This window comes from Labeo rohita, chromosome 9 (assembly GCF_022985175.1).
Source record: "Labeo rohita strain BAU-BD-2019 chromosome 9, IGBB_LRoh.1.0, whole genome shotgun sequence".
Taxonomy (NCBI): domain Eukaryota; kingdom Metazoa; phylum Chordata; class Actinopteri; order Cypriniformes; family Cyprinidae; genus Labeo; species Labeo rohita.
In genome coordinates, this window is record NC_066877.1 from 20611236 (window position 1) to 20632676 (window position 21441).

At 38.3% G+C, this 21441-nt stretch overlaps 2 protein-coding genes and 1 long non-coding RNA gene across 7 annotated transcripts in view; 2 read left to right on the forward strand and 1 right to left on the reverse strand.

Annotated features, from left to right (window-relative positions):
- Positions 1 to 1922, forward strand: part of LOC127170848 (uncharacterized) — a 61049-nt gene extending 59127 nt beyond the window's left edge. The window contains exon 9 of the mRNA XM_051119127.1: positions 1905 to 1922. Within this exon, the coding sequence (XP_050975084.1) occupies positions 1905 to 1922 (18 nt within the window). The remainder of the gene's footprint in view (positions 1 to 1904) is intronic.
- On the forward strand, positions 1860 to 19470 carry LOC127171152 (uncharacterized). Of its 5 annotated transcripts, XR_007828470.1 has the most exons (11): positions 1860 to 1984; positions 2082 to 2143; positions 4642 to 4686; positions 4801 to 4878; positions 5098 to 5226; positions 5877 to 6005; positions 6924 to 7046; positions 8271 to 8322; positions 9706 to 9974; positions 16580 to 16680; positions 18870 to 19470. XR_007828470.1 is itself a non-coding variant. In XM_051119616.1 (9 exons), exons 1-9 carry the CDS (start codon positions 1933 to 1935, stop codon positions 9834 to 9836), a joined length of 801 nt encoding a protein of 266 aa, XP_050975573.1. In that variant the 5' UTR covers positions 1860 to 1932; the 3' UTR covers positions 9837 to 10227. The 5 variants fall into 5 exon arrangements, 3 of the variants coding, with proteins under 3 accessions (XP_050975573.1, XP_050975575.1, XP_050975572.1); XR_007828469.1 differs by having other exon boundaries at positions 16580 to 19470; XM_051119616.1 differs by lacking the exons at positions 16580 to 16680; positions 18870 to 19470 and having other exon boundaries at positions 9706 to 10227.
- LOC127171154 (uncharacterized) lies at positions 11491 to 13537 on the reverse strand. The gene is made up of 3 exons (XR_007828472.1): positions 13165 to 13537; positions 11774 to 11885; positions 11491 to 11602 (listed from the first exon to the last, which is right to left on the reverse strand). It is a non-coding gene; the product is annotated as an uncharacterized LOC127171154 (long non-coding RNA).
- Positions 19471 to 21441: the final 1971 nt, after the last annotated feature.

Sequence of the window (21441 nt, forward strand, 5' to 3'; positions counted from 1 at the left end):
ATATATTCACAATTGATTGTTTATGTGTGCTGCTCACAATTCGAAGTCTCTGAATGTTGAATGTTGAATCTCGTTACATGCTACATGTTGATTTTACTACAAGTTACTGCTAGTACTGATTGAGTAGGAAAGTTACTCTTTCTTGGCCAGAAAAATAATGTTTCCTAGAATTGATAAATGATTATACTGTCTATTCGGTGGATGAACAGATCAAATAATTGTAATATTGATTCTACTACAGATAATTCTGAGATCTGATCAAAATATTCATAATTGTAACTAGTTATTATATAATATTTTTGAGCTAATTTGCTACAGCATGTTTGGAAGGGTTGCCAGATAAAAAGCCTCTTCTATATAAAAAAAAAACCACTGCAACACAGTTAAGGTTTGCAAAGTTGCATCTGAACAAACCATACGACTTCTAGAACAGTGTCTTTTAAAACAGACGAGACCAAAGTGGAGATGTTTGGCTACAATGCATATCAGCACAAACACCTCACAGCAAAAGTCATTCATGCTGGTGGAGGGTAATGATTTTGGGCTTGTTTTGTAGCCACAGGACCTGGACACCTCACAGTCATTGGGCCTCATTCATGAAACTTGCGTAAATATATGAGTAAATTCTGAGTAATTTGCGCATAAAACAGACCTTCCTGAAAACTCTCCTCCAGATTCACAAACACTTCGTAAACGTCCAATAGTTGATAGTTAAACGTATATGTTAATCAATTCCAATCATTCATAAATAGGGCGCTAATGCACGCTCATTCACAATTAGCATAATCCCAGCCTATGAATTGCAGCTACGCAAATTGCGTGTCCAGAAACGCAGTGGAATATTCTGGTCTACTTTCTCAGGTTTGAGTCCAGTATATTGCATACATGCAATACAATAAATATTCAATAAATATTCAATAACATTAAATGTGCATAAACAAATGCCCACAAATGTCAATAACCTGGACCAACATTGTAAAGAAGAGCGAAATTTCTTCAGAATGATGTGAGAGACTTAAAAAGTTACACAGAAATTGATTACTTCAAGTTATTGCTGCTGTAAGTGGATCTACAAGCAACTGAATCATAGGGTGTCCTAACTTTGTCACACATGGCTTTTCCATCTTGGCTTTATTTTTGCTAAATAAATGACACGGTGCAGTATGTCATGAGATGTTCATCTGAGGTTTGTTCATCTGAGGTATTTTCACACATTATATATATATATATATATACAAATAACCACCTCAACCCACTGTGGAAATTCTCACTCCAAGCAGCCCTATTTAGTTCACTGAGTGCGCACTGGGTATGTGAGGGGGTTCCCATTTCCATCATAAATATGAAATGGGTAACCTTAACAGTTTTAAAATGACCCAATAAAATGACCCAACAAGCTGAACCCAAGATTTAGGTTAAAAAAATAAATAAATAAATAACCCAACATTTTCAGAGTGCAGAAAAACATGCTCTACTGTTTCGTTTTCCCTACAATACTGACACATAGGCTAAACCTTGTTAAAAACGCAAAATCATATCCTTCATCAAATTCTATGGCTATGGCTGCCATGTTGACGATGTTTTAAGAAGAATGCCGGACCAGACAACATCGCATTATCCTCTATCTACATCTTGCAGGGTATTCCCGCGGGTAAAAACAAGATATCTTGGCAAATTAGTTAAAAATCGAACGAATTATTAAAACATGGCAACGATTAAACTACCAAAAGAATGAATTAATAAAACGTTCTCACATTAATGTCCGTGTTTTCCATTTGCTGTTATTACAGAGATATTCCGGCTCTGGAGTCGTCTCATTTTTTTCAGAACAATAAATCACGTGACAAATGGAAGTGGGAAGTGGTTTTTGTTTTTAAACCTTGTTCTTCCTTGTTTGACACTAGATTAAGATTGAGAGCTAAGAGCAACAGTATGAAGATTTTGTCAGTATCTGTTCAGAACCTGCAGAATTCACCTTTGAGCGGTAAAACAATTTGTGGCTGTGCAGTTGGATTAAATTGCTTATGCAGTAGCCTAGGCTACATGTAGATGCTAAAATATGTGACTGACTTATTTTAAAGGTAAAGATGAATATGACTGTACTTCAGAGCCATTCGTAAAACCAAAGTTATCTTCCACAACGGTAAGACTATTTATTTATTTATTTTTATGTAATAATATTGTTATTATTTATTTTTTTATTATTTTTTTTTTTGTAATTAATAGTACCTAACTTTAACATTTGCAGTCACTGATATATCTTTACACTGAATGTCCACATTTATATAGAAACAACATTTAGACAGTATATTTTAAATATTTAATGACGTATTTTGCTATGAATTATTGATACAATTATTAATGTTACATTTTTATGATCATTTTTAGGGATAAAAAGAGTAAATAAATAGTCATTTAAAGTTTAAAAAAAATGCGTTCTTTATATTTGAAATATCTGAATAGCCTACTTCATTTCCCTTTGGAATGGCTTTCCTTATGACATCAAGAACATTTCAATGTATGCTTAACATTTAAGGAAGGGTCTTTATTTTTATTTTATTCTTTCTTTCTTTCTTTCTTTCTTTCTTTATTTATTCATTTTAAATACATGTATAATAATTAAATAAAACCATGTATAATGATTAAATACATGTATAATAATTAAATAAAATTTATTTTAATTAATAATTAAAATAAATAAATAAATATATATATATATATATATATATATATATATATATATATATATATATATATATATAATTATTTTAATTATATATATATATCTTCATATTTACAGACAGGGGCGATTCTAGGATTTTCATTTTAAAGGGGCTCAGCCCCCAATACATGTTTAACTAATAGGGGTGTTATATTAAACTTATTGCAGTATTCCACTGTGTTGTATACGTAGGTATAACATTTGAGTACTGAATAAGCCAAATACAAGCCTTCCTGATCACACACAGCAGTTTACTGTAGAAATATTCATTCATTCATTCATTCATTCATTATATTACAAGTTACATTTTCAAATGAAAATAGCAACATGACCGTTTCATAAAGTATGCGTTTATATGTGTTTCGTTTTCGCTGGAGGAAACAGCTGTGGTGTGACAAGGAGTGAACGCAGCGAAAACTTAGGCTACTGTAGATGGGGAAGCTATTATTTTGTAAACTGTATTTAAACTGCACATATGCGGATATTATAATAATCTATTGATAAACACACACATTGTCCTCTGTTTTTCCATCTGTGCCCGAGCCGTCACCGCAAACCACCACACTGGTAGCATCAGGAAAACTGTTTTCAGAAAAAAGATTTCTTATCCTATTAGTGAGAGAGGTTGGGATATATAAAATATTTAATGATTTTTCAAAAACGATTTTAATTATCTTTAAGCATTTATACAATAGTTGTATAAAAGTATTCTGACAGTACAATATCAACTGATTCTATGTATTATTTTTCATTCTGATACGCTGAGAATGAGCTGAATAGGATTAGAGTTAAAAGGAATCCTTATCCTATCCTCTGGTGGTCATCCCTGGTATTACAGTCTTCATCTGTCAGCTTATGATGTATAATAGTTTTAAAGTTTTTGGAGCGTCTGAGCATTGTAAAATTTTGAAACTAAGCACATTTCCTATGTGACTTGTTCTTCATGTGTAAAAAGTTTTGAAGAGTTAGGATAATGCTAATGCACTACTTTCATAAATCACCATGTCAGCAGCATTCAAAATATCCAAAATCCGCTAACAATTTAACATCTTCAGTATGTTAGCATCATGTTGAAAAGGTTTGGTGTAAACTACTTGTTCCTGCTTGGAGAAGTACGAATTTATTTATTTCATTTATTTTTGATTTTTGATTTTTCAAAAAAAAAAAAAAAAAAAAAAAAAAAAAAAAAAAAACATTCAAATAAAAATAGCAGACTTCCTGTTGGTCGCAGCTAATGCGTGTAAATTAGAAAGCTGTCTGGCTTGATGAGAACAATATACATTTAAAAAAAAAAAAAAAGAGAACAATATGCATACCAAGTTTGGTGTCTGTAGCTTAAACTAACCCCCTCCCTTTTGGCAAAAGTTGGCGCTATAGAGCGCCTCCTCCACGCCCATTTACGAGCCTTTGCCAGTGTCTAACTATCATTATTACTGATGTGTGTGCTGAGATTCATGAAAATCTACTCATATTAAGTGCCCCAAAAACACAGGAAACAAATGTTAAAGTTTGACGCGTTGCCATGGCAACCGCATTTAATTCTCATCGGTCGTATTTTCACATTATTCTGATGAAGTCTGAAGCAAATCGAGTAAAATTAAGAGGCCGATTTAAAAGCACCTATTAAAAACTATTACAAACACCCACATGCACCCTTAAATGTGCATGACGTCAAAATGCGTAACGTCACCGTGCTACAGTCTGTAGCAAGGAGTACTTGGAGTGTGGATGGTGGGCAATTTCAAACACAGCCTAATAATTTTTTCACTCAGAAATACTTTCAAAAAAAGGGAGGTGAAGACGTCGCAACCATGGGTTTTATTCAATCCTTTCGAACAAGTATACTTTTATATGAGATGCTTTTCATGCTATTATTGAATATCCCCATCACACTGTCACTTTCAATTTTTTTTAAATAGGTGAACATGATAAAGACTTTAAGAACAATTGAGAAATGTCTACAGGTATACTTGCATTCATTTTCTAAATTACTTTACAAATTCACTATGCTTTGTCTTGAAGAACAGTTATACATGAGAAGGCTTGTCACTTCATAATTTCTATCATTGTCCACACAGAAACAAAACATCACCTTGGATACTTCCAAACACATTATAAGAGACCTGGCAACGGAGTTGTATAGAGTCACAACAAAGGTAGATTACACATTATAACTGTTATGCTTTTTTTTAGACATCTGAAACAAAGAGCTAATTTTGAACAGTCACAAAAGAGAGTGAACTGAAACCCTAAGCATTTTTATTCTCATGTAAAATCATCTCTGTCTTAACACGCCTAAATTAGGAGCAAGTAAGAGATCATGATCATGATTGTTCTAGTCTAGACTAAGAGTCACTTAATATCCTCTATTTCAGGTTTTGGGACAATCCCAAGCTTACAACATGGTGGATGACTTAAGTGTGAAAGAATGTGAAGTTTTTATTATCAGATGGTCTGAAGAACTGAAGTGTTTAAAGTCAGCATACAAGGATAACCATGGCAAGGTAACAAGGACTCAAAATCTGTTTGTAGCTAGGGTTCAAATTTAATACTGGAAGTGTCAAATGTGTGTAAAATTAGCTTTGGTCATCAGGTCATCAGTTGCCCGCAGCCTGTAACTTTATTAGGAAATGCAACACATTCTGTTGAGTCTTGCATGACTCCCACAAAGATTGGCTTCTAAAGAACTCTATGTTGAAATATTCCTTTGAAGAAACAACACATCTTTTCATTTTAAATCCATTTGAATTTATGATTGGCATATGTTGCAACAAAGTAGATAAGAGTTTTTTTTTTTTTCTCAGCAAGTGATGGACAATGTTAAGGAAACATAATTAGTCAACATAATTTTGATTTGTCATAAGTACTGTTGATAAACAGCTTATGGTTTATGATATTTATAGGTATTATTATGCTGTTGATGCCAGTCTATGGAAGTTTCGGGTGAACTGCATAAATACTTGCATCAAGAAAGCCTACAGAAATCTATCTAAACCTTGAGCAAACATGCATTCAAACCTAATGCCTTCAAAACACTAATTAATCAGTCATCTCTGCTGAATTTGGGATATATGACATGCATAATACAGAAAAAGCATTGCAAATACTGTGTCGTTAAGAGGTAGTTAATGTTTAAATCTTGGTATCTCACCAGTTTTCCAATGTTGAGAGATTCAGGAGGAGTCTGGAAGGTCTAAACATCACAGAAAATCAAGTTCAGAAACTGAGAGAAGCTCAAAAAGATTTTCATTGGCTTATTCATATTTTGCAGTCACTTCCAAAGGTCAGTGATGATGATAGCTTCATTACTTAATTATAATGTATGCACAGTCATTTTAAGCTCTTGTAGGGTAGACCGGGTACAGTTGGTACACTTTTTTCCTTTACTTGTCCACTAAAATATTAATAATTATTAACATCCATAAGTAGGTCATATTTGCCACAATTAGCTCATAAACACAAAAACTTTTTGTTCCAACTGTACCCATGTCATGTACAGTTGGAATGATACCCGAGTACAGTTGAGATAACCATAATGCTGTTAAGCTGCCTAGCAAATTCATTTAAAATGCATTCATTTTAAATACCTTTAAAAATGAGAATTCATTCAGTATTTTATTTGATTATTTGTTTAGTTAAAAGTAGTTCATTTGTACAGTATGGCAAACAGCGATACAATATTTCATTTCAGTTCATCATTTTAATAGTAACAGTTGAAAAGTTGAGTACAGTAAACAGTAAAACAGTAAAAACATTAAACAATTGCAAACAGCAATAATAATTGTCTCAACTGTACCCAACTGACTACCACAAACATTTCTCTAGATTTTTGTGATGACCTTGCATGACGCAAAGTCATGCAATATGTCAGTTTATAGAGCACAGATTAAGGTTTACAAAAATGTAAGTTAACTTTAACAGTCATGTTGATGAGAAGCTATTCAATGTGGAAGAGACATGGTGAAGTGAAAAACTTACCTTAGAAAAAAAACTTTCGTCGATATCTTCGGACTGGGGAAGTGCATGTACTTCAAATTTCCCACGACCAGAAAGGGCACTAATACGCATGTGCGAAGCAAATATCAGAGATCAGACTTGCTGTGCACGCAAGTTATGTAAAGTGTTTCAAATGTACCCCTGTATCAACTGTACCCTGTCTGCCCTATATAAAAGCTCAGTTCATTTCTCCCTTTTTTTTTAGTCTTCAGTGTGTCTAGAAGAATGCGCTAGAGTAGAGGATCTCTACAGACAGTGGAAGAAAGGACAGCTGATCAACATGCTTCCTATCATGGACTTCATTATGAAGACGCTACTAAAAGAAAAGGTATCATACTGAGATCATATTTTCACATGAGGTTTGATTATTTGTTTGCTTATGTATTATGCTGATGTAATATGATAAGGCACATTTATATATCTGAAACATGGAAAATATAAAGTATTATTATACTTAAAATATTCTTAGAACCTTTATCATGGTCAAAAAATGAAGTGGCAGAATTTTTTTTTTTTTGACCATTTCAATCACATAACTTAGAAATCAATGGACTATTTTAAAGGGGTCATCGGATGCAAACTTCACTTTTTCATGTTGTTTGAACATTAATGTGTGTTGGCAGTGTATGTACACATCTACCCTATAATGATAAAAATCCATGCAGTGGTTTTTAATTAATCTGCAAAAATAATATCCCCTTTTTCAAATCAACCGTTCTCAGATGCCTGTCGGTGTGGCGTCACACCGACAGAGGCTGCTCCCATGATAGTTGATTGACATGAGCTCTTACCTCAGATCAGCTGTAACAGTCCAGTAACTTTCCCTTCTTGTTTCGATGCGGAAGCAGGGATGTAAGTTAGACAAGAATATCTCTGATCGAGCGATTGAGGTGTTGTGTTGCTGGATGTAATAATGAACATAGTGGTCTTCATTTGCTCCCGACATCTGAGCCACTGAAGATGCAGTGGATTACATTTGTTTGCGAAGGGAATGCACCTCCTGATCTATGTTCCGTCTATGTTCACACAAATCATTCATGATCCAGCTTCACTTACAGCAGAAGTGTGTATAAGCGTTTTTTAAATGAATCTTTGCGATCGCCTTTCCTTGTAACATGGTAGTTAGCAAGTTTAGCGGCTAAACGCAGATAATGCAGCTAAAGTAAACAAGATTGTCATTCCACAGAGAGAAGAGAAGGGCGGGGTGAGCAGAGCTCATTTGCATTTAAAGGAACAACCCCTTAGAATGAGATGATTTTTGCAGGGCTCATTTTGACAAGGTAAAAAGGGTGTTGTTTTACAAAACCATTGAGAATTTTTAATCAAAGACTTTTCATTAACACCCTAAAGAATCGTATCAACTTGTGGAAAATGGGCATCCGATGACCCCTTTAATTGAGAGACTGGAGGTGTTTAGGCATTTAACTCTAACCCAACTGGAATGGCACTTGATCTCTGAACTTTTGTATTGTGCATGTTTAGCAATGTTTTCTACATTGTAAATCCAGCTATTTAGTGGCATATGTACATACATTTTTTGCTATGATTTTAGGATTCTAGTTTGAAACAGAGGCTTCAACACAGATCTGCTAGATGGAAAAAAGGTGAGGTGTTCGTTTTATGTATGTGTTACTTTCACTTCTAAGCATAAACATGTTGTTGTGCATTTGCAAGAAACCGTGTTCTTGCTTCATATTGAAAGAGAGAATTTTATCATCTGAAAGCGAAATAAACATGGCTTTTTTCTTTCCATTTCTAGGTTGACGATCATCATTTGAATTGCGTCTCTAAAAGACTTAATAACAGTCTTGTGGACAGAAACACAGTCAAGTCAAGTCAAGTCACCATTATTTACCATTATTTATATACCACTTTTAACAATACACAATTGTGACAAGATTGTGACACAATTGTGACACAGTTCACATGATCAGATCACAACATAATGATCACATGAATATCACTCTGTAGACACCTTTGTAAATGCGTGACTATGGCCTTGTTTGCATCGAGGCTGCAAAATGTGTGACTGTGGCTGCATCACAGTATTTATTTATTTGTTTGTTCCATGTCAGCAGCAACGCTATCTTCACGGTGAAAACAGAATAATTAACAAAAGTCATACAGTTAAGACATTTTAGGTTAACAGTAGATTCCTATATATATATATATATATACACACCAGTTAAACACATCTTTGATCAACTGTTGTCTATTTACTGTTGTCTATTTACAAACAATGCAGTCCAATAAAAAAATGTTCAACAGTCATTGTAGTTTGACAAGGAAAACATCCACATCACAATAATGTGTTAGACTGTGAGTTAAGGAGCTGATGAGATGTCCCCCTAAATTTGATAGTCCTGACTTATCAGGTAGGCTACTTAACCTGCACGCATAGTTTCAGTTTGAGAAAAACAGCTTGGGGAACTTACGTTATGTTTTCAATGAAATTGAAACCGAAAAAGTTCCATTGAAACCCCAACAATGTGACAGAACATGTTTTAGTTTTCTTTAGAACTGCTTGTTTATTGTTCTTTCAAGGTATAATAGGACTTTAGCCTTAGGAATAACATCTATAACCAAATAAACATTACTTGTATAATAAAATATGAATTTTGTATTATAATAAAATTATATATATATATAGACAGCTAGAGGTCACAGAAGTTTCATTTTTGTCTAATTTCACTAAGTAACCTGCACTTACAAATTTATTATACCTTTTACAAAGTCATTTGGTTGATTTGACTTGGGAATCAGCAATCCAGATGTTACTGAAGAAGATGATGAACAAAACATGCTTGTCAGATGGTTCACCTGATAATGTGGCACTTTTGGGATTTTGGGAATTTTTCTATTTTCTTTCCTTTTTTTCTGTTTGTTGTTCAGTCAGATTGTAAGATCTGAAGATCTGACCTTGCTCGGCTGATCCCTTTGCTAAGTCGACTTAAAGATCTCGTTTCCTCTGTTGTCTCTACTTCCAGAGCTACAAGTGGAACATCTCTTATCTCCTCTGTTGCCTCCATGGCCTTCATTTCTTCAGAACACTCCTCCTTCTCAGGGCCTCCAGTTTCCACAGAATCCTCTTCTTTTCCTGACCCATCCCACTCCCTAGAGACTTGGACCTCCTCTGGACCCTCTATCCCAAAGGATACCTCCTCCTTTCCCAAAGTTTCCACCTGTTCAGTGTCAACAGCAAGTCCCACAGCTTCATCTAGAGCCTTCTCACCTTTACTGTCTGCAGTCTCAAAAGGTCTATCTTCATTTCTAAAGCTTCATCCTCTTCGAAAGCACAACTTTCTGCATCCTTTGTAGATTCACCCTTTCCTATATCTACTACTTCCTCTAAAGCTCTGCCTGCTTCTAAGTCTACTACATCACGCTGATCTTCTATATCTTCTACATCCCCCTTAGCTTTGTCCTTTCCCATATCCACTTCATCCCTATTGGGCTCTATGTCAGATAAATTTGACCCTGTAACCTCCCCTAAAGCCTCAGAGTCTTGTTCCCCGTCAGTTTCAAAATGTCCTTATTTGCAAAAGGCTCAATTTCACAAAAGTTCCCTCTCTTCAACTGCTGTGTCTTCCTTTATAAAGGTAAAAATGGGGGCATGTGAAAATTGCTTAATAGCATGTAATTTAAAAACCAAGAGACTGGGTCAAGAGGCCCTTCCTATAAGTTTTGACTGCTGTTTGAAAACCACTTCAGATGTAAAACTTACTCTAACCCAACGGGAATGGCAGACTCTGATTGTATTTTGCATGTATATTCATGCTTTCCACATCTGGAAATCCAGCTATTTAGTGCCATGGAAGATTTATGTGCATAAGATATGTTGTATCTTTTTTTAGGATTCCATTTTAAAACAGAAGCTTAAAAATAGCCTAAATGGAAAAAGGCAGGGGCGTAGCAACCGGGGGGGGGACACGTCCCCCTCACTTTTAGAAACAGGTGATTTTGTCACCCGCACTTTTTTTGACCTAGCGCCAATATTTCGGCCCGTGTTCTCTGATTTGTTAATTAGATTTGAGTGAACTAACGTTTAGCCAATCACAGCGCGAATCTCTTGGGCGTCTGCCATGAGCTTCAAATCTTGTTGCTCTTGTGAATTTTCGTTCGTTCACCCACTTGGCTGTCTGGGGTAAAATGCATCCTAGAAAAAAGCAGAGGACGATTACATCCTGAGTGACACTGACATTTCTGTTGCCGACCTGGACGGTAGGAAAGTGAACTAGCAGTATAAACAGCGCATTTTACTACTCCGGTTTGGAAAGATCTAATAGAAGAGACTAACGAACAATTTCATTGTCGTTAACTGAATTCAGCCGCATTCACAAGGTTGTGAATGGACCTTGTGTGCTGAATCACAAGACTCTTGAAAATTGAGCTTTGAATTCACATTTGGGTTTGGTCAAGTTTATTTGGGTTTTCTTTCTAATTGTATTATCTTTCTAAGTTGATTGTGTAATTGTTTTTGTTGTTTTTTTTTTGTTTGTTTTTTTTTTGTTGGATCCTATTTTTTTTTTCAAATGTGATATAAGGAAGAAAAACATATTCCTTAAATTCCAAAAAGGGTGTCAAATAAGGGTTGAGTTTTATATTATTCAGGAATCAAGCTTTCACTCAAATTGATTACACTGAATTATTGATACAGGTTTCGGTTTTTTTTATTTTTTTTTTTTATATACAGTGTGGAAAAAAAAAAGGGATACAATCCACATTTTATTTTATTTGACCTCTCTTCAGAGTGAAACAGGTTAGTGAAACCTCAAAAGAGAAGCAAACAAAAGTTAACTTCATTAACTGATTTGAAGGTTGTGCTGAAGGGTGTTTGAAATTCCCATTTGAGATTCCTGAATTTTCATTTGAAGTCTTTGAAATCTGTAAAGACGGAAAAAAGGGAAAGAGTTAGTCTAACCAACTTGCACTAAAAAAATTTTAAAAAAAAAATTCCCTTTGGTTGATAAAACTATTTATTGTGTTTTACTTATTGTTTTTTCCTCAGTACTTTAATTTGGTACCTGGTAAATAACACTGAATTGAAGATCTTACCGTGTCTGACTGATTCATTGTTGTTGTTGAGCTCCTTATTCTCCATAGGCGAATCTGAACTTCCGAAAAGCTGGTCCATATTCGGAACCCATTGTGTCTGCAGTACTTTGTGCTGCGGGTTACAGAGAAAACTTGGCGAGCCAGCCAGGAGAATTTGGGGTGTCGAACAACAACAGTGATCTCAGTGGGTGAGTAGTGTATACAGTGCAGCTAGTGAGAATTATGGACATTGTGAGACGAGAGAAAGTAAGCGTTCCCAATGCCATTTTAGTGAGCGGTATAACATTCTCTGAATCCGATCAAGATCTTGAGTCATGGCTGATGCGGCATGGTAGCATAAAGCGACCTTGCTCATTGATAGCCCAGCCTCTGAGTTTCACAGACAGGCTGTCATAGAGTTCCAATATAGCTCAGCCATGGATACACTTCAACCCTTGTTGCCGTTACGAATCGTTAGTACTTCTTGTGCAGACGTGATTTTTAATGTGTGTGCCCTGAGCAGCGTTTACACACAGCCAACTGGTGATGAAGTTACTAGAGACTATTTGGAAGAATTGCAAGACATTGCTAGAGTTAGCGGAAAACCTTTTCAGCTTGTAATTCAAGAGGAGCTAAGGAAGCTTAATGCTGCTAGCTCGTCTATTGAATCGTCACCCATGTCTAGTGGCAGTCCCGTTGAAGCCGAGTCTCAAACTCCTCAGTTATCTCAGCCACAGCTAGCAGTCGGAGAGGCACTTGCTCCTCCATCTTCAGCGCAAGTGTCCTTCCCGATTGTTCAGAAGAGCAAGGAGCCAAACCTGACCAAGACCGATGGGGCAAAGGCAGTGCCTACGTCTGCTGCCTTGTCCATAGATGTGTTAAGCCCCCCTAGTGTGCAGCGAGTAGTGGTCGAGCATGTTGTGCGGACTATTGATGCTGCATCAACTCAAATATCCCTGTATGTCTGCGATCATTCTCAGGAAAAATTCCCAGACCCCCTAATGAACCTGATTACTTGGAGGGCAAGCTTTTTGCTTGACGACCCATCTATTTCTGACTAGTCGCGTACCAGGAAAATCCTGGATAGTCTTTTACCGCCTGCAGCTGATGTTGTAAAGCATATCGGACCTCAGGCATATCCAGCAGTATATTTGGAGCTGCTTGAGTCCGTTTACGGATCAGTTGAGGACGGCGATGAATCATTGGCATGATTTATGACCCTATTGCAAAACAGGGGGAGAAACCCTCAAGCTACTTGCATCGGCTGCAAGTCATGCTGAGTGTGACAGTGCGAAGGGGAGGCATTTCTAAAGCTGAGCATGACCATAGCTTGCTAAAGCAATTTTGTAGAGGGTGTTGGGATAATTGATTGCTCGCAAATTTGCGCCTTGAAGAAAGAAAGACAAACCCACCTTCGTTTGCTGAGTTAGTAGTATCTGTTAGGGCTGAGAAAGATAAGCAGGCTTCCAAAGAAGAGCGTATGCGTAGCCATTTAGAAACTAACAAATTGTGTTCCCACCTTGTTAAGCCAAAAGCTACTGCACATCAGCTGTCTACTCTTGTTGCAGGGGAGGGTGGAGCCACTGCTGCAGTGAATCCATCAGAAAAAGTGATGACAGGCATTCACACGCGGTTGGCTCCCCTGAAAGTTTCAGTTTCTAAGAGGGGGCAGGCTGATCGTAAGGAAGCTGAAGAACTTCCCACCTTAAAAGCAGAAGTGAATGAGTTGAGAACGCACATACAGGCTATGGAGTCAGTCGTGCCTAAGAAATTGCCACCTTAAAAGCAGAAGTGAATGAGTTGAGAACGCACATACAGGCTATGGAGTCAGTCGTGCCTAAGAAATTGCCACACTCCGACTCAAATACATCTGAATTTGCAGAGTTAAAGAGACAGGTAGCTGAGTTAAAAGCTCAAATGGTCATAATGAAAGCGCAGAAAAGCCCGACGCAAAAACGGATTGGGTCTTGTGGAAATCTTGAAAACTTGCGGTTCAGGCAGGTTAAGTCAAAGGAATTCACGCAGTCTCCAATGAATTGGGTGGGGGCATCTCGACCTCGTCCCGGGTATTGTTTTCGCTGTGGCGAGGACGGCCACATAGCTGTCCACTGTGAAAATGATCCAGACCCCTCTAAAGTGGCTAGAAAATGCAGTTTGTTGAGGGAGAAGCAAGCCCAATGGGATTTGCAAACCCAGGTGAAATCGCAGCAGGGAAACTCCAAGCCGTCTCTGAGTCTGAGTGCCCTAAACAAAACTCGAAAACTTTTGAATGCTATTCAAAAGGTGCTTTGAAAGGGAGGGTGCCAAAAGGTTTAATTGGAACAAAATGCACTGCTCAGGTGTGCATTGAGGGGATGAACGTAAATTGTTTGTTGGATACTGGGTCCCAAGTGACCACAATTCCTTCATCTTTCCACAAGGTCCACCTGGCAAATTATCCAGTGAAGCCGTTGAATGCTCTGTTAGAAGTAGAAGGGGCCAACGGCCAGTCTGTTCCCTATTTAGGCTACGTGGAGCTAACTTTAACCTTCCCTAAGGAATTTTTGGGTGTAGAAGCCGAAATTGACACCTTGGCCTTAGTGGTAGGACCTGGTAGTAGTGCAGCAGATATTAATCGGAACAAACTCCCTTGACACTCTGTATGACATTCATGTTGAGGGTGATGTTGAGCCTAACCCAGCTTTCAGTGGTTATAGTGCTGTGCTGAAGATTCTGAGTGCCAGGCACAAGCAAAGGTATGTAGAGACTTTGGGACGTGTGACTCTGGGCAGTGACAGTGCTGAAACGGTGCCTGCGGGTGGTACAGTAGTGGTTGATGGAGTTGTTTACCTGACTAGCTGCTTTCCAGAGAATGTAGCTCTCATTGGGTGTTCTGAACTGTCCAACTTACCCAGTGGTCTAATTGTTGCCAGTGGTCTGCACACCCTGCCCAACAAATGGTTCTTCCATGTGCCTGTGCTGTTAAAGAATAAAACACATACTGACATTTTAATCTCTCCTAAAACAGTGCTAGCTGAGATGTACTCTGTTCAACAGGTTATGGAAGTCCCTCAGAGGGGTAACACATCGCAAGTCCTGGCAGAATCGACAAAGCCACAGATAAACATTGATTATGGTGACTCGCCTTTGCCGTCAGAGTGGAAGAATCGCATATCCGCCCTACTAAATGAGATACCTGATGTCTTTTCCTTGCATGATATGGACTATGGCCATACAGACAAGGTGAAACATCGCATTAAACTAAGCAACGAAACCCCTTTTAAACACAGACCCAGACCAGTTCATCCTCACGATGTTAGTGCAGTCAGGAAGCACCTGCAGGAGTTGCTCAATGCCGGGAATAATTAGGGAGTCCGAGTCTCCTTTTGCCTCACCCATTGTTGTGGTGAGAAAAAAAGACAACTCCGTTCGGTTATGTATCGATTTCCGGAAATTGAACGCACAAACCATTAAGGATGCCTATGCACTTCCAAACCTTGAGGAGGCATTTTCAGTACTTATAGGCTCCAAATGGTTCTCCGTTCTCGACCTGAAATCGGGATATTATCAAATCGAAATGGACGAACAGGATAAGGCGAAGACGGCATTTGTGTGCCCTCTTGGGTTTTGGGAGTTTAATAGGATGCCGCAGGGGGTGACAAACGCCCCAAGCACATTTCAGCGGCTCATGGAGCGTTGTATGGGGAGCCTGAACCGGAGTGAGGTTCTGGTCTTCATCGATGACCTCATTGTGTTCTCCGAAACCCTTGAGGAGCACGAGCGTCGTCTGTTGCAGGTGTTAAATCGGTTGAGAGAGTATGGTTTAAAACTTTCTCCTGAGAAGTGTAAATTCTTTCAGACATCCGTAGGTTATCTGGGTCACGTTGTGTCTGAGTATGGTGTGAGTACTGACCCAAGTAAAATAGAGGCTGTGAAAGCCTGGCCAAGGCCGCAGAACCTTAGAGAGCTGAAGTCCTTTCTTGGGTTCGCTGGATATTATCGGCGGTTTGTGCAGGACTTCTCAAAAATCGTTAGACCCTTAAATGACCTTACAATTGGGTACTCTCCAGTTAGGAGGAAGAGTAAATGTAAGGTGGTAAATTGGCCTTACTTTAACCCAAAGGAGCCGATAGGGGATAGATGGACCGCTGAATGTCAACAGGCATTTGAGACTATTGTTGACAAACTGACTACCGCTCCAGTTCTGGGTTATGCTGACCCAAGGCTGCCCTACTTGTTACATACTGATGCAAGCACCACCGGGCTTGGTGCGGCCTTGTATCAGGAGCAGGGGGGACAGCTGAGGGTCATTGCATATGCCAGTCATGGTTTGACCTGTAGCGAGGCTAAGTATCCAGCTCATAAGTTGGAATTTTTAGCGCTGAAGTGGGTGGTGACAGTTAAGTTTAGCGATTACTTGTACGGGAGCAAATTTACAGTCGTGACCGACAGTAATCCCTTAACGTACATCCTAACTTCAGTGAAACTCGATGCCACAAGCTATCGGTGGCTGTCCAGTCTGTCCACCTTCAACTTTAAGATTCAGTACCGAGCAGGTGCCCAGAATCAGGATGCAGATGGGTTGTCGCGACGTCCCAACGGGCAACTTATAGATGACCTTAAGTTTCAGAAGGAACGGGAGCGCATTAAGCAGTTCACATTAAATCACTTGGAGGCCGAACAGGATCAACAGGTTATTCTTCCAGAAGTGGTAAAAGCCATCTCTGAGAGGCATCATATTGATCGGCCCTTACCTCTTGCCTTGGTCGAGTCCTTGGGTATGACTGCAGATGCGTTACCTCAGGCGTTCATGGATGAGTGTGATCATGGTCTACCTTCTGTCCCTAGGTTGTCTGAAGATGACTTGAGGTGTAAACAGAGGGAAGACCCTGAGATGAATGAAGTCATTGGCTATCTAGACTCCAGTGAGAAGCCGCCTAATGTGAAAGGTAGGCCACTGAACATTGTTTTGTGACTTAAGGAATGGAACAAGTTTGAGATGATAAATAGGCTATTGTATCGTAAGCGTACGGATCAAGGAAGGTACAGAGACAGTTAGCGTTGCCCAAAAGTCTCAGAGATATGGTGCTTACTTGTTTGCACGATGATATGGGCCACTTAGGCATAGAGAGGACTCTAGATCTTCTTCGTTCTCGGTTTTATTGGCCACGAATGGCCAATGCTGTAGAAAGAAAAATCCGAACTTGTGAGCGCTGTGTCAGGAGGAAGTCCACAGTCCAGAAGGCTGCTCCATTGGTAAATATACAGACTAGCAGACCACTGGAGCTAGTCTGTATGGACTTCTTGTCAGTAGAACCTGACAGCAGCAACACAAAAGACATCCTGGTCATTACAGACCATTTTACAAAATACGCATTCGCAATTCCCACTCGAAATCAGAAGGCTCAAACGGTTGCTAGGTGTCTCTGGGACCAATTTTTAGTGCATTACGGTTTCCCAGAGAAGCTACACAGTGATCAAGATTTCGAGTCCAACACCATCCGGGAATTGTGTAAGATTCCTGGTATTCGTAATGTTAGAACGACGCCCTACCACCCTAGGGGAAACCCAGTAGAGCGATTTAACAGAACTTTATTGTAGATGCTGGGTACCCTAGAAAACAAACAGAAAGCTCACTGGAAGGAGTATGTCAAGCCGCTGATGTACGCGTACAATTGTACCAGAAACGATGTCACAGGCTATTCTCCATATGAGCTGATGTTTGGCAGGCAGCCCCGGTTGCCACTGGATATTGCTTTCGGTCTATTGAATGATGAACCGTGCCATTCTCACTCAAAGTATGTGACCTCCCTAAAGAGTAGACTGGAAGAAAGCTACAAGTTAGCTTTGGAGAATAGTAGGAAAGTGGCCGAACGGAACAAAAAGAGATTTGACACAAATGTGCTGGCTTCTGTTTTGGAAGTGGGTGATAGGGTGTTAGTAAGAAATGTTCGATTGAGGGGGAAACAAAAACTGTCGGATAAGTGGGAATCAGATGTGTACACTGTGTTAAAGAAAGCACAGAATGTTCCAGTGTATACCGTTTGTCCTGAGGGGAAGGATGGTCCCGTCCGCACTCTTCACCGAGACCTGCTTTTACCTTGTGGGTTTTTACCTGGTGTTGAGTTGGAAGAGACTACCTTACCTGGTGTGCGTCCAAAGTGTCAAACAAAACCTCACTCTAGTGCACAAAAAGCTGACAAAATAGAACGTTTAGATGATGACGAAGACTCAGAAAGTAAATCTCCTCGCTGTTTTGTACCTAGAGGACCAGTAGAGGTGATTTCTCGTTACATCCCACCTGAACGTTCTTCCTGTCATTTGGAGTGTTCCCCAGTTGCAGATCCAGTTGAGCTTGAGGCAGCAGGTATTAGCCGACCAAATGTTGATCTTCTGGAAGACAAACAACATGAAGTCCGTGAGGCATGTGAACAAATATGTGATGAAATGAGTGAGAACTTACCTGGAAGGGACGGAGTGGATTCAGAGAATGTAGAGGTTGATCTTGCAGAATGTGGAGACACTGACGACACTGTAATAGTCTCTGGGGAGGTTGGTTGTGATACCCCTGAGGTTGTTAACGGGTCTCCTGAGACATTGGAGAATGTAGTTGCAAATCCAGTTGAAGAACTAAGGGTTGTTCAGGATGAGGGGAACAGTCGTACACCTGACATGATACCTGAAGATGGTTCAAGTGAAGGTATGCCAGAGGATGAAAATCCACGATGTGAGGGTGAGGGTGTAAGACGCTCTGTAAGGCAGATTAAACCCCCAAAGAAATTTCACTATCCCCATTTAGGCAATCTTGGTGAGTTAGCAATGTTATTTCAGGTGTTATTCTGTGTGAAAGATGCATATAAGTGAAATGTGAAAAAAATTATACTATATTTGAGTTCATGTATGAATCATGAATGTGTTTTGCAAGACCACATGTCATACATTTATGCTTATGGGTTCATTTGTAAAATGAGATCGTCATTTTGTAAATTTTGTTAAATGTGATGCGTGAATGCTCTGAAAATGATATTAATGACTTTTTTGTGACCTTGTTATTCAAGGCCAGGTTTATTTTTCCGTTCTTTTTTTTCCTTCTCTCCTTTGTTTTATTTCTGATTCGGGTTCATCGTTGCCTGTCGAGTGTGTGCTGCAAGCTTGGAGTTGACGCTGTGTGGAGATCCATACTTCATGGAATGGAGTTTCCGGTTTCCCGGATTTTGTCCAAACTCTCCTGTTCCCAGAGGGATTGAGTGACTGGCGAGCTGCAAGGAGTTCTCATCACGTGGTACTGAGTGACACTGACATTTCTGTTGTCGACCTGGACGGTAGGAAAGTGAACTAGCAGTATAAACAGCGCATTTTACTACTCCGGTTTGGAAAGATCTAATAGAAGAGACTAACGAACAATTTCATTGTCGTTAACTGAATTCAGCCGCATTCACAAGGTTGTGAATAGACCTCGAGTACTGAATCACAAGACTCTTGAAAATTGAGCTTTGAATCCACGTTTGGGTTTGGTCAAGTTTATTTGGGTTTTCTTTCTAATTGTATTTTCTTTCTAAGTTGATTGTGTAATTGTTTTTGTTGTTTGTTTTTTTTTGTTGGTTCCTATTTTTTTTCAAATGTGATACAAGGAAGAAAAACATATTCCTCAAATTCCAAAAAGGGTGTCAAATAAGGGTTGAGTTTTATATTATTCAGGAATCAAGCTTTCAATGAAATTGATTACACTGAATTATTGATACAGGTTTCGTTTTTTTTTTTTTTTTTTTTTTTTTTATATACAGTGTGGAAAAAAAGGGGATACAATCCACATTTTATTTTATTTGACCTCCCTTCAGAGTGAAACAGGTTAGTGAAACCTCAAAAGAGAAGCAAACAAAAGTTAACTTCATTAACTGATTTGAAGGTTGTGCTGAAGGGTGTTTGAAATTCCCATTTGAGATTCCATTTTTTTCTTTTGAAGTCTTTGAAATCTGTAAAGACGGAAAAAAGGGAAAGAGTTAGTCTAACCAACTTGCACAAAAAAAAAATAATAATAATTTTTTCCCTTTGGTTGAGAAGACTACTCATTCTTTTACTTATTGTTTTTTCCTCAGTACTTTAATTTGGTACCTGGTAAATAACACTGAATTGAAGATCTTGCCGTGTCTGACTGATTCATTGTTGTTGTTGAGCTCCTTATTCTCCATAGGCGAATCTGAACTTCCGAAAAGCTGGTCCATATTCGGAACCCACTGAGTCTGCAGTACTTTGCGCAGCGGGTTACATAAGGCGTTGTTTTATGTATGTGTTACTTTCACACTGTGTCTGTGGTTCCTTTTTATAAGCACAAGAAACTCATTTACAGGAAAGATGAAATGAAATAACCTCTTCATATAGAAGGGGAAACATTTCATCATCCAGAAAGAGAAACGAAGATGGCAAAAGAAGGGGAAAAAATAATTGCAGTGGAAGATTACTTGACTCCATTTCTAGGTTGACAATCATCAACTGCATCTTCTAAAAGATATGATTATCAAATCCTCACCATGGCATCACTGTACCACCAATACAGCAGCTCTCAGTCATAGAATAACAGCATGAATGAGCCACCAAGCACCCTTCACAGACAATGGGTAACAAACTTAGTTAGGATGTTTACAAGAGATTCAGTATAGGTGCTATGTAGCTAAGGGTAAAACTTGATGTACACTGGACATTTTTACCTGTAAGGCAGAGAAGAAAACATTTTATAGGTACTAAAGACTTGTGACTGATGATATCAGAGTGGATGGAAATTGTTGCTTTTTGTATCTATAAATAATATTTATGTTACAGTAAACACCAACTCAAGGGAAACTCATTATCAACATTGTTTTTTATTGTAACATTTCTTGTGTGTCTGTGAAGAGCAAAATCTGCACACAATATAGTCACATGACCAAATTTGGCTTATTTGTTTGAATGAAAAAAATAAGTGAATTGAAAGTAGTCTTTGCCATGTATGTAGAGTTCAGAACAGAGAAATATGTACGCACTGTACTGGACAGTGGCAAATGCACTTTCATCCACTAATGCAAATATGATGATATGCATAATACACTGGTCTTTTTCTGACTGCACTTCTGCTATCACATAACTTATTCAAATCATGTACTTTATGTAGCTGTTCTTATGTAATTAAACTGCACAGTCCATTTTCATCTTTATGTTGGTCATGGAAGCATGAGAAGAGCATTTCTTGTGAACAGAAACAAAGATCACATGACTAGACACTGTTTTTGCAAATACATGACTATGATCCTGCTTGTCCTGCTTTGTTTTTTTCCTGTTGGTTTGTCGAAGTGTTTTGAAATCATCTGTCGCACCATGTAGTTTTTTGTTGTTGTTGTTTTGCTTCCATATGACCACTAGAGGTCATAAAAGTGCAATTTGTCCAATTTCACTATGTAACATGCACTTTTATACAGTTTTTGCAAATAAAATTTTATTACACTTTTTTTTGTTTGATTTTAAATCATTTTGTTGATGTCATATGTTATTATTGTAAACAGGCAGGTGAACATTTATATGAATGCAAACTTCACAACAGAAAAAGGTACATCTCTTTGATTATCAGGCATTGTAGTACCTTTATTTGGGGTCTTCAGATAAAATTTTGACAACAAAAGGAAAAGAGCATTGCATTTGCAGAGGTATTACACACATCATAAAATTGATTTTTATATAAA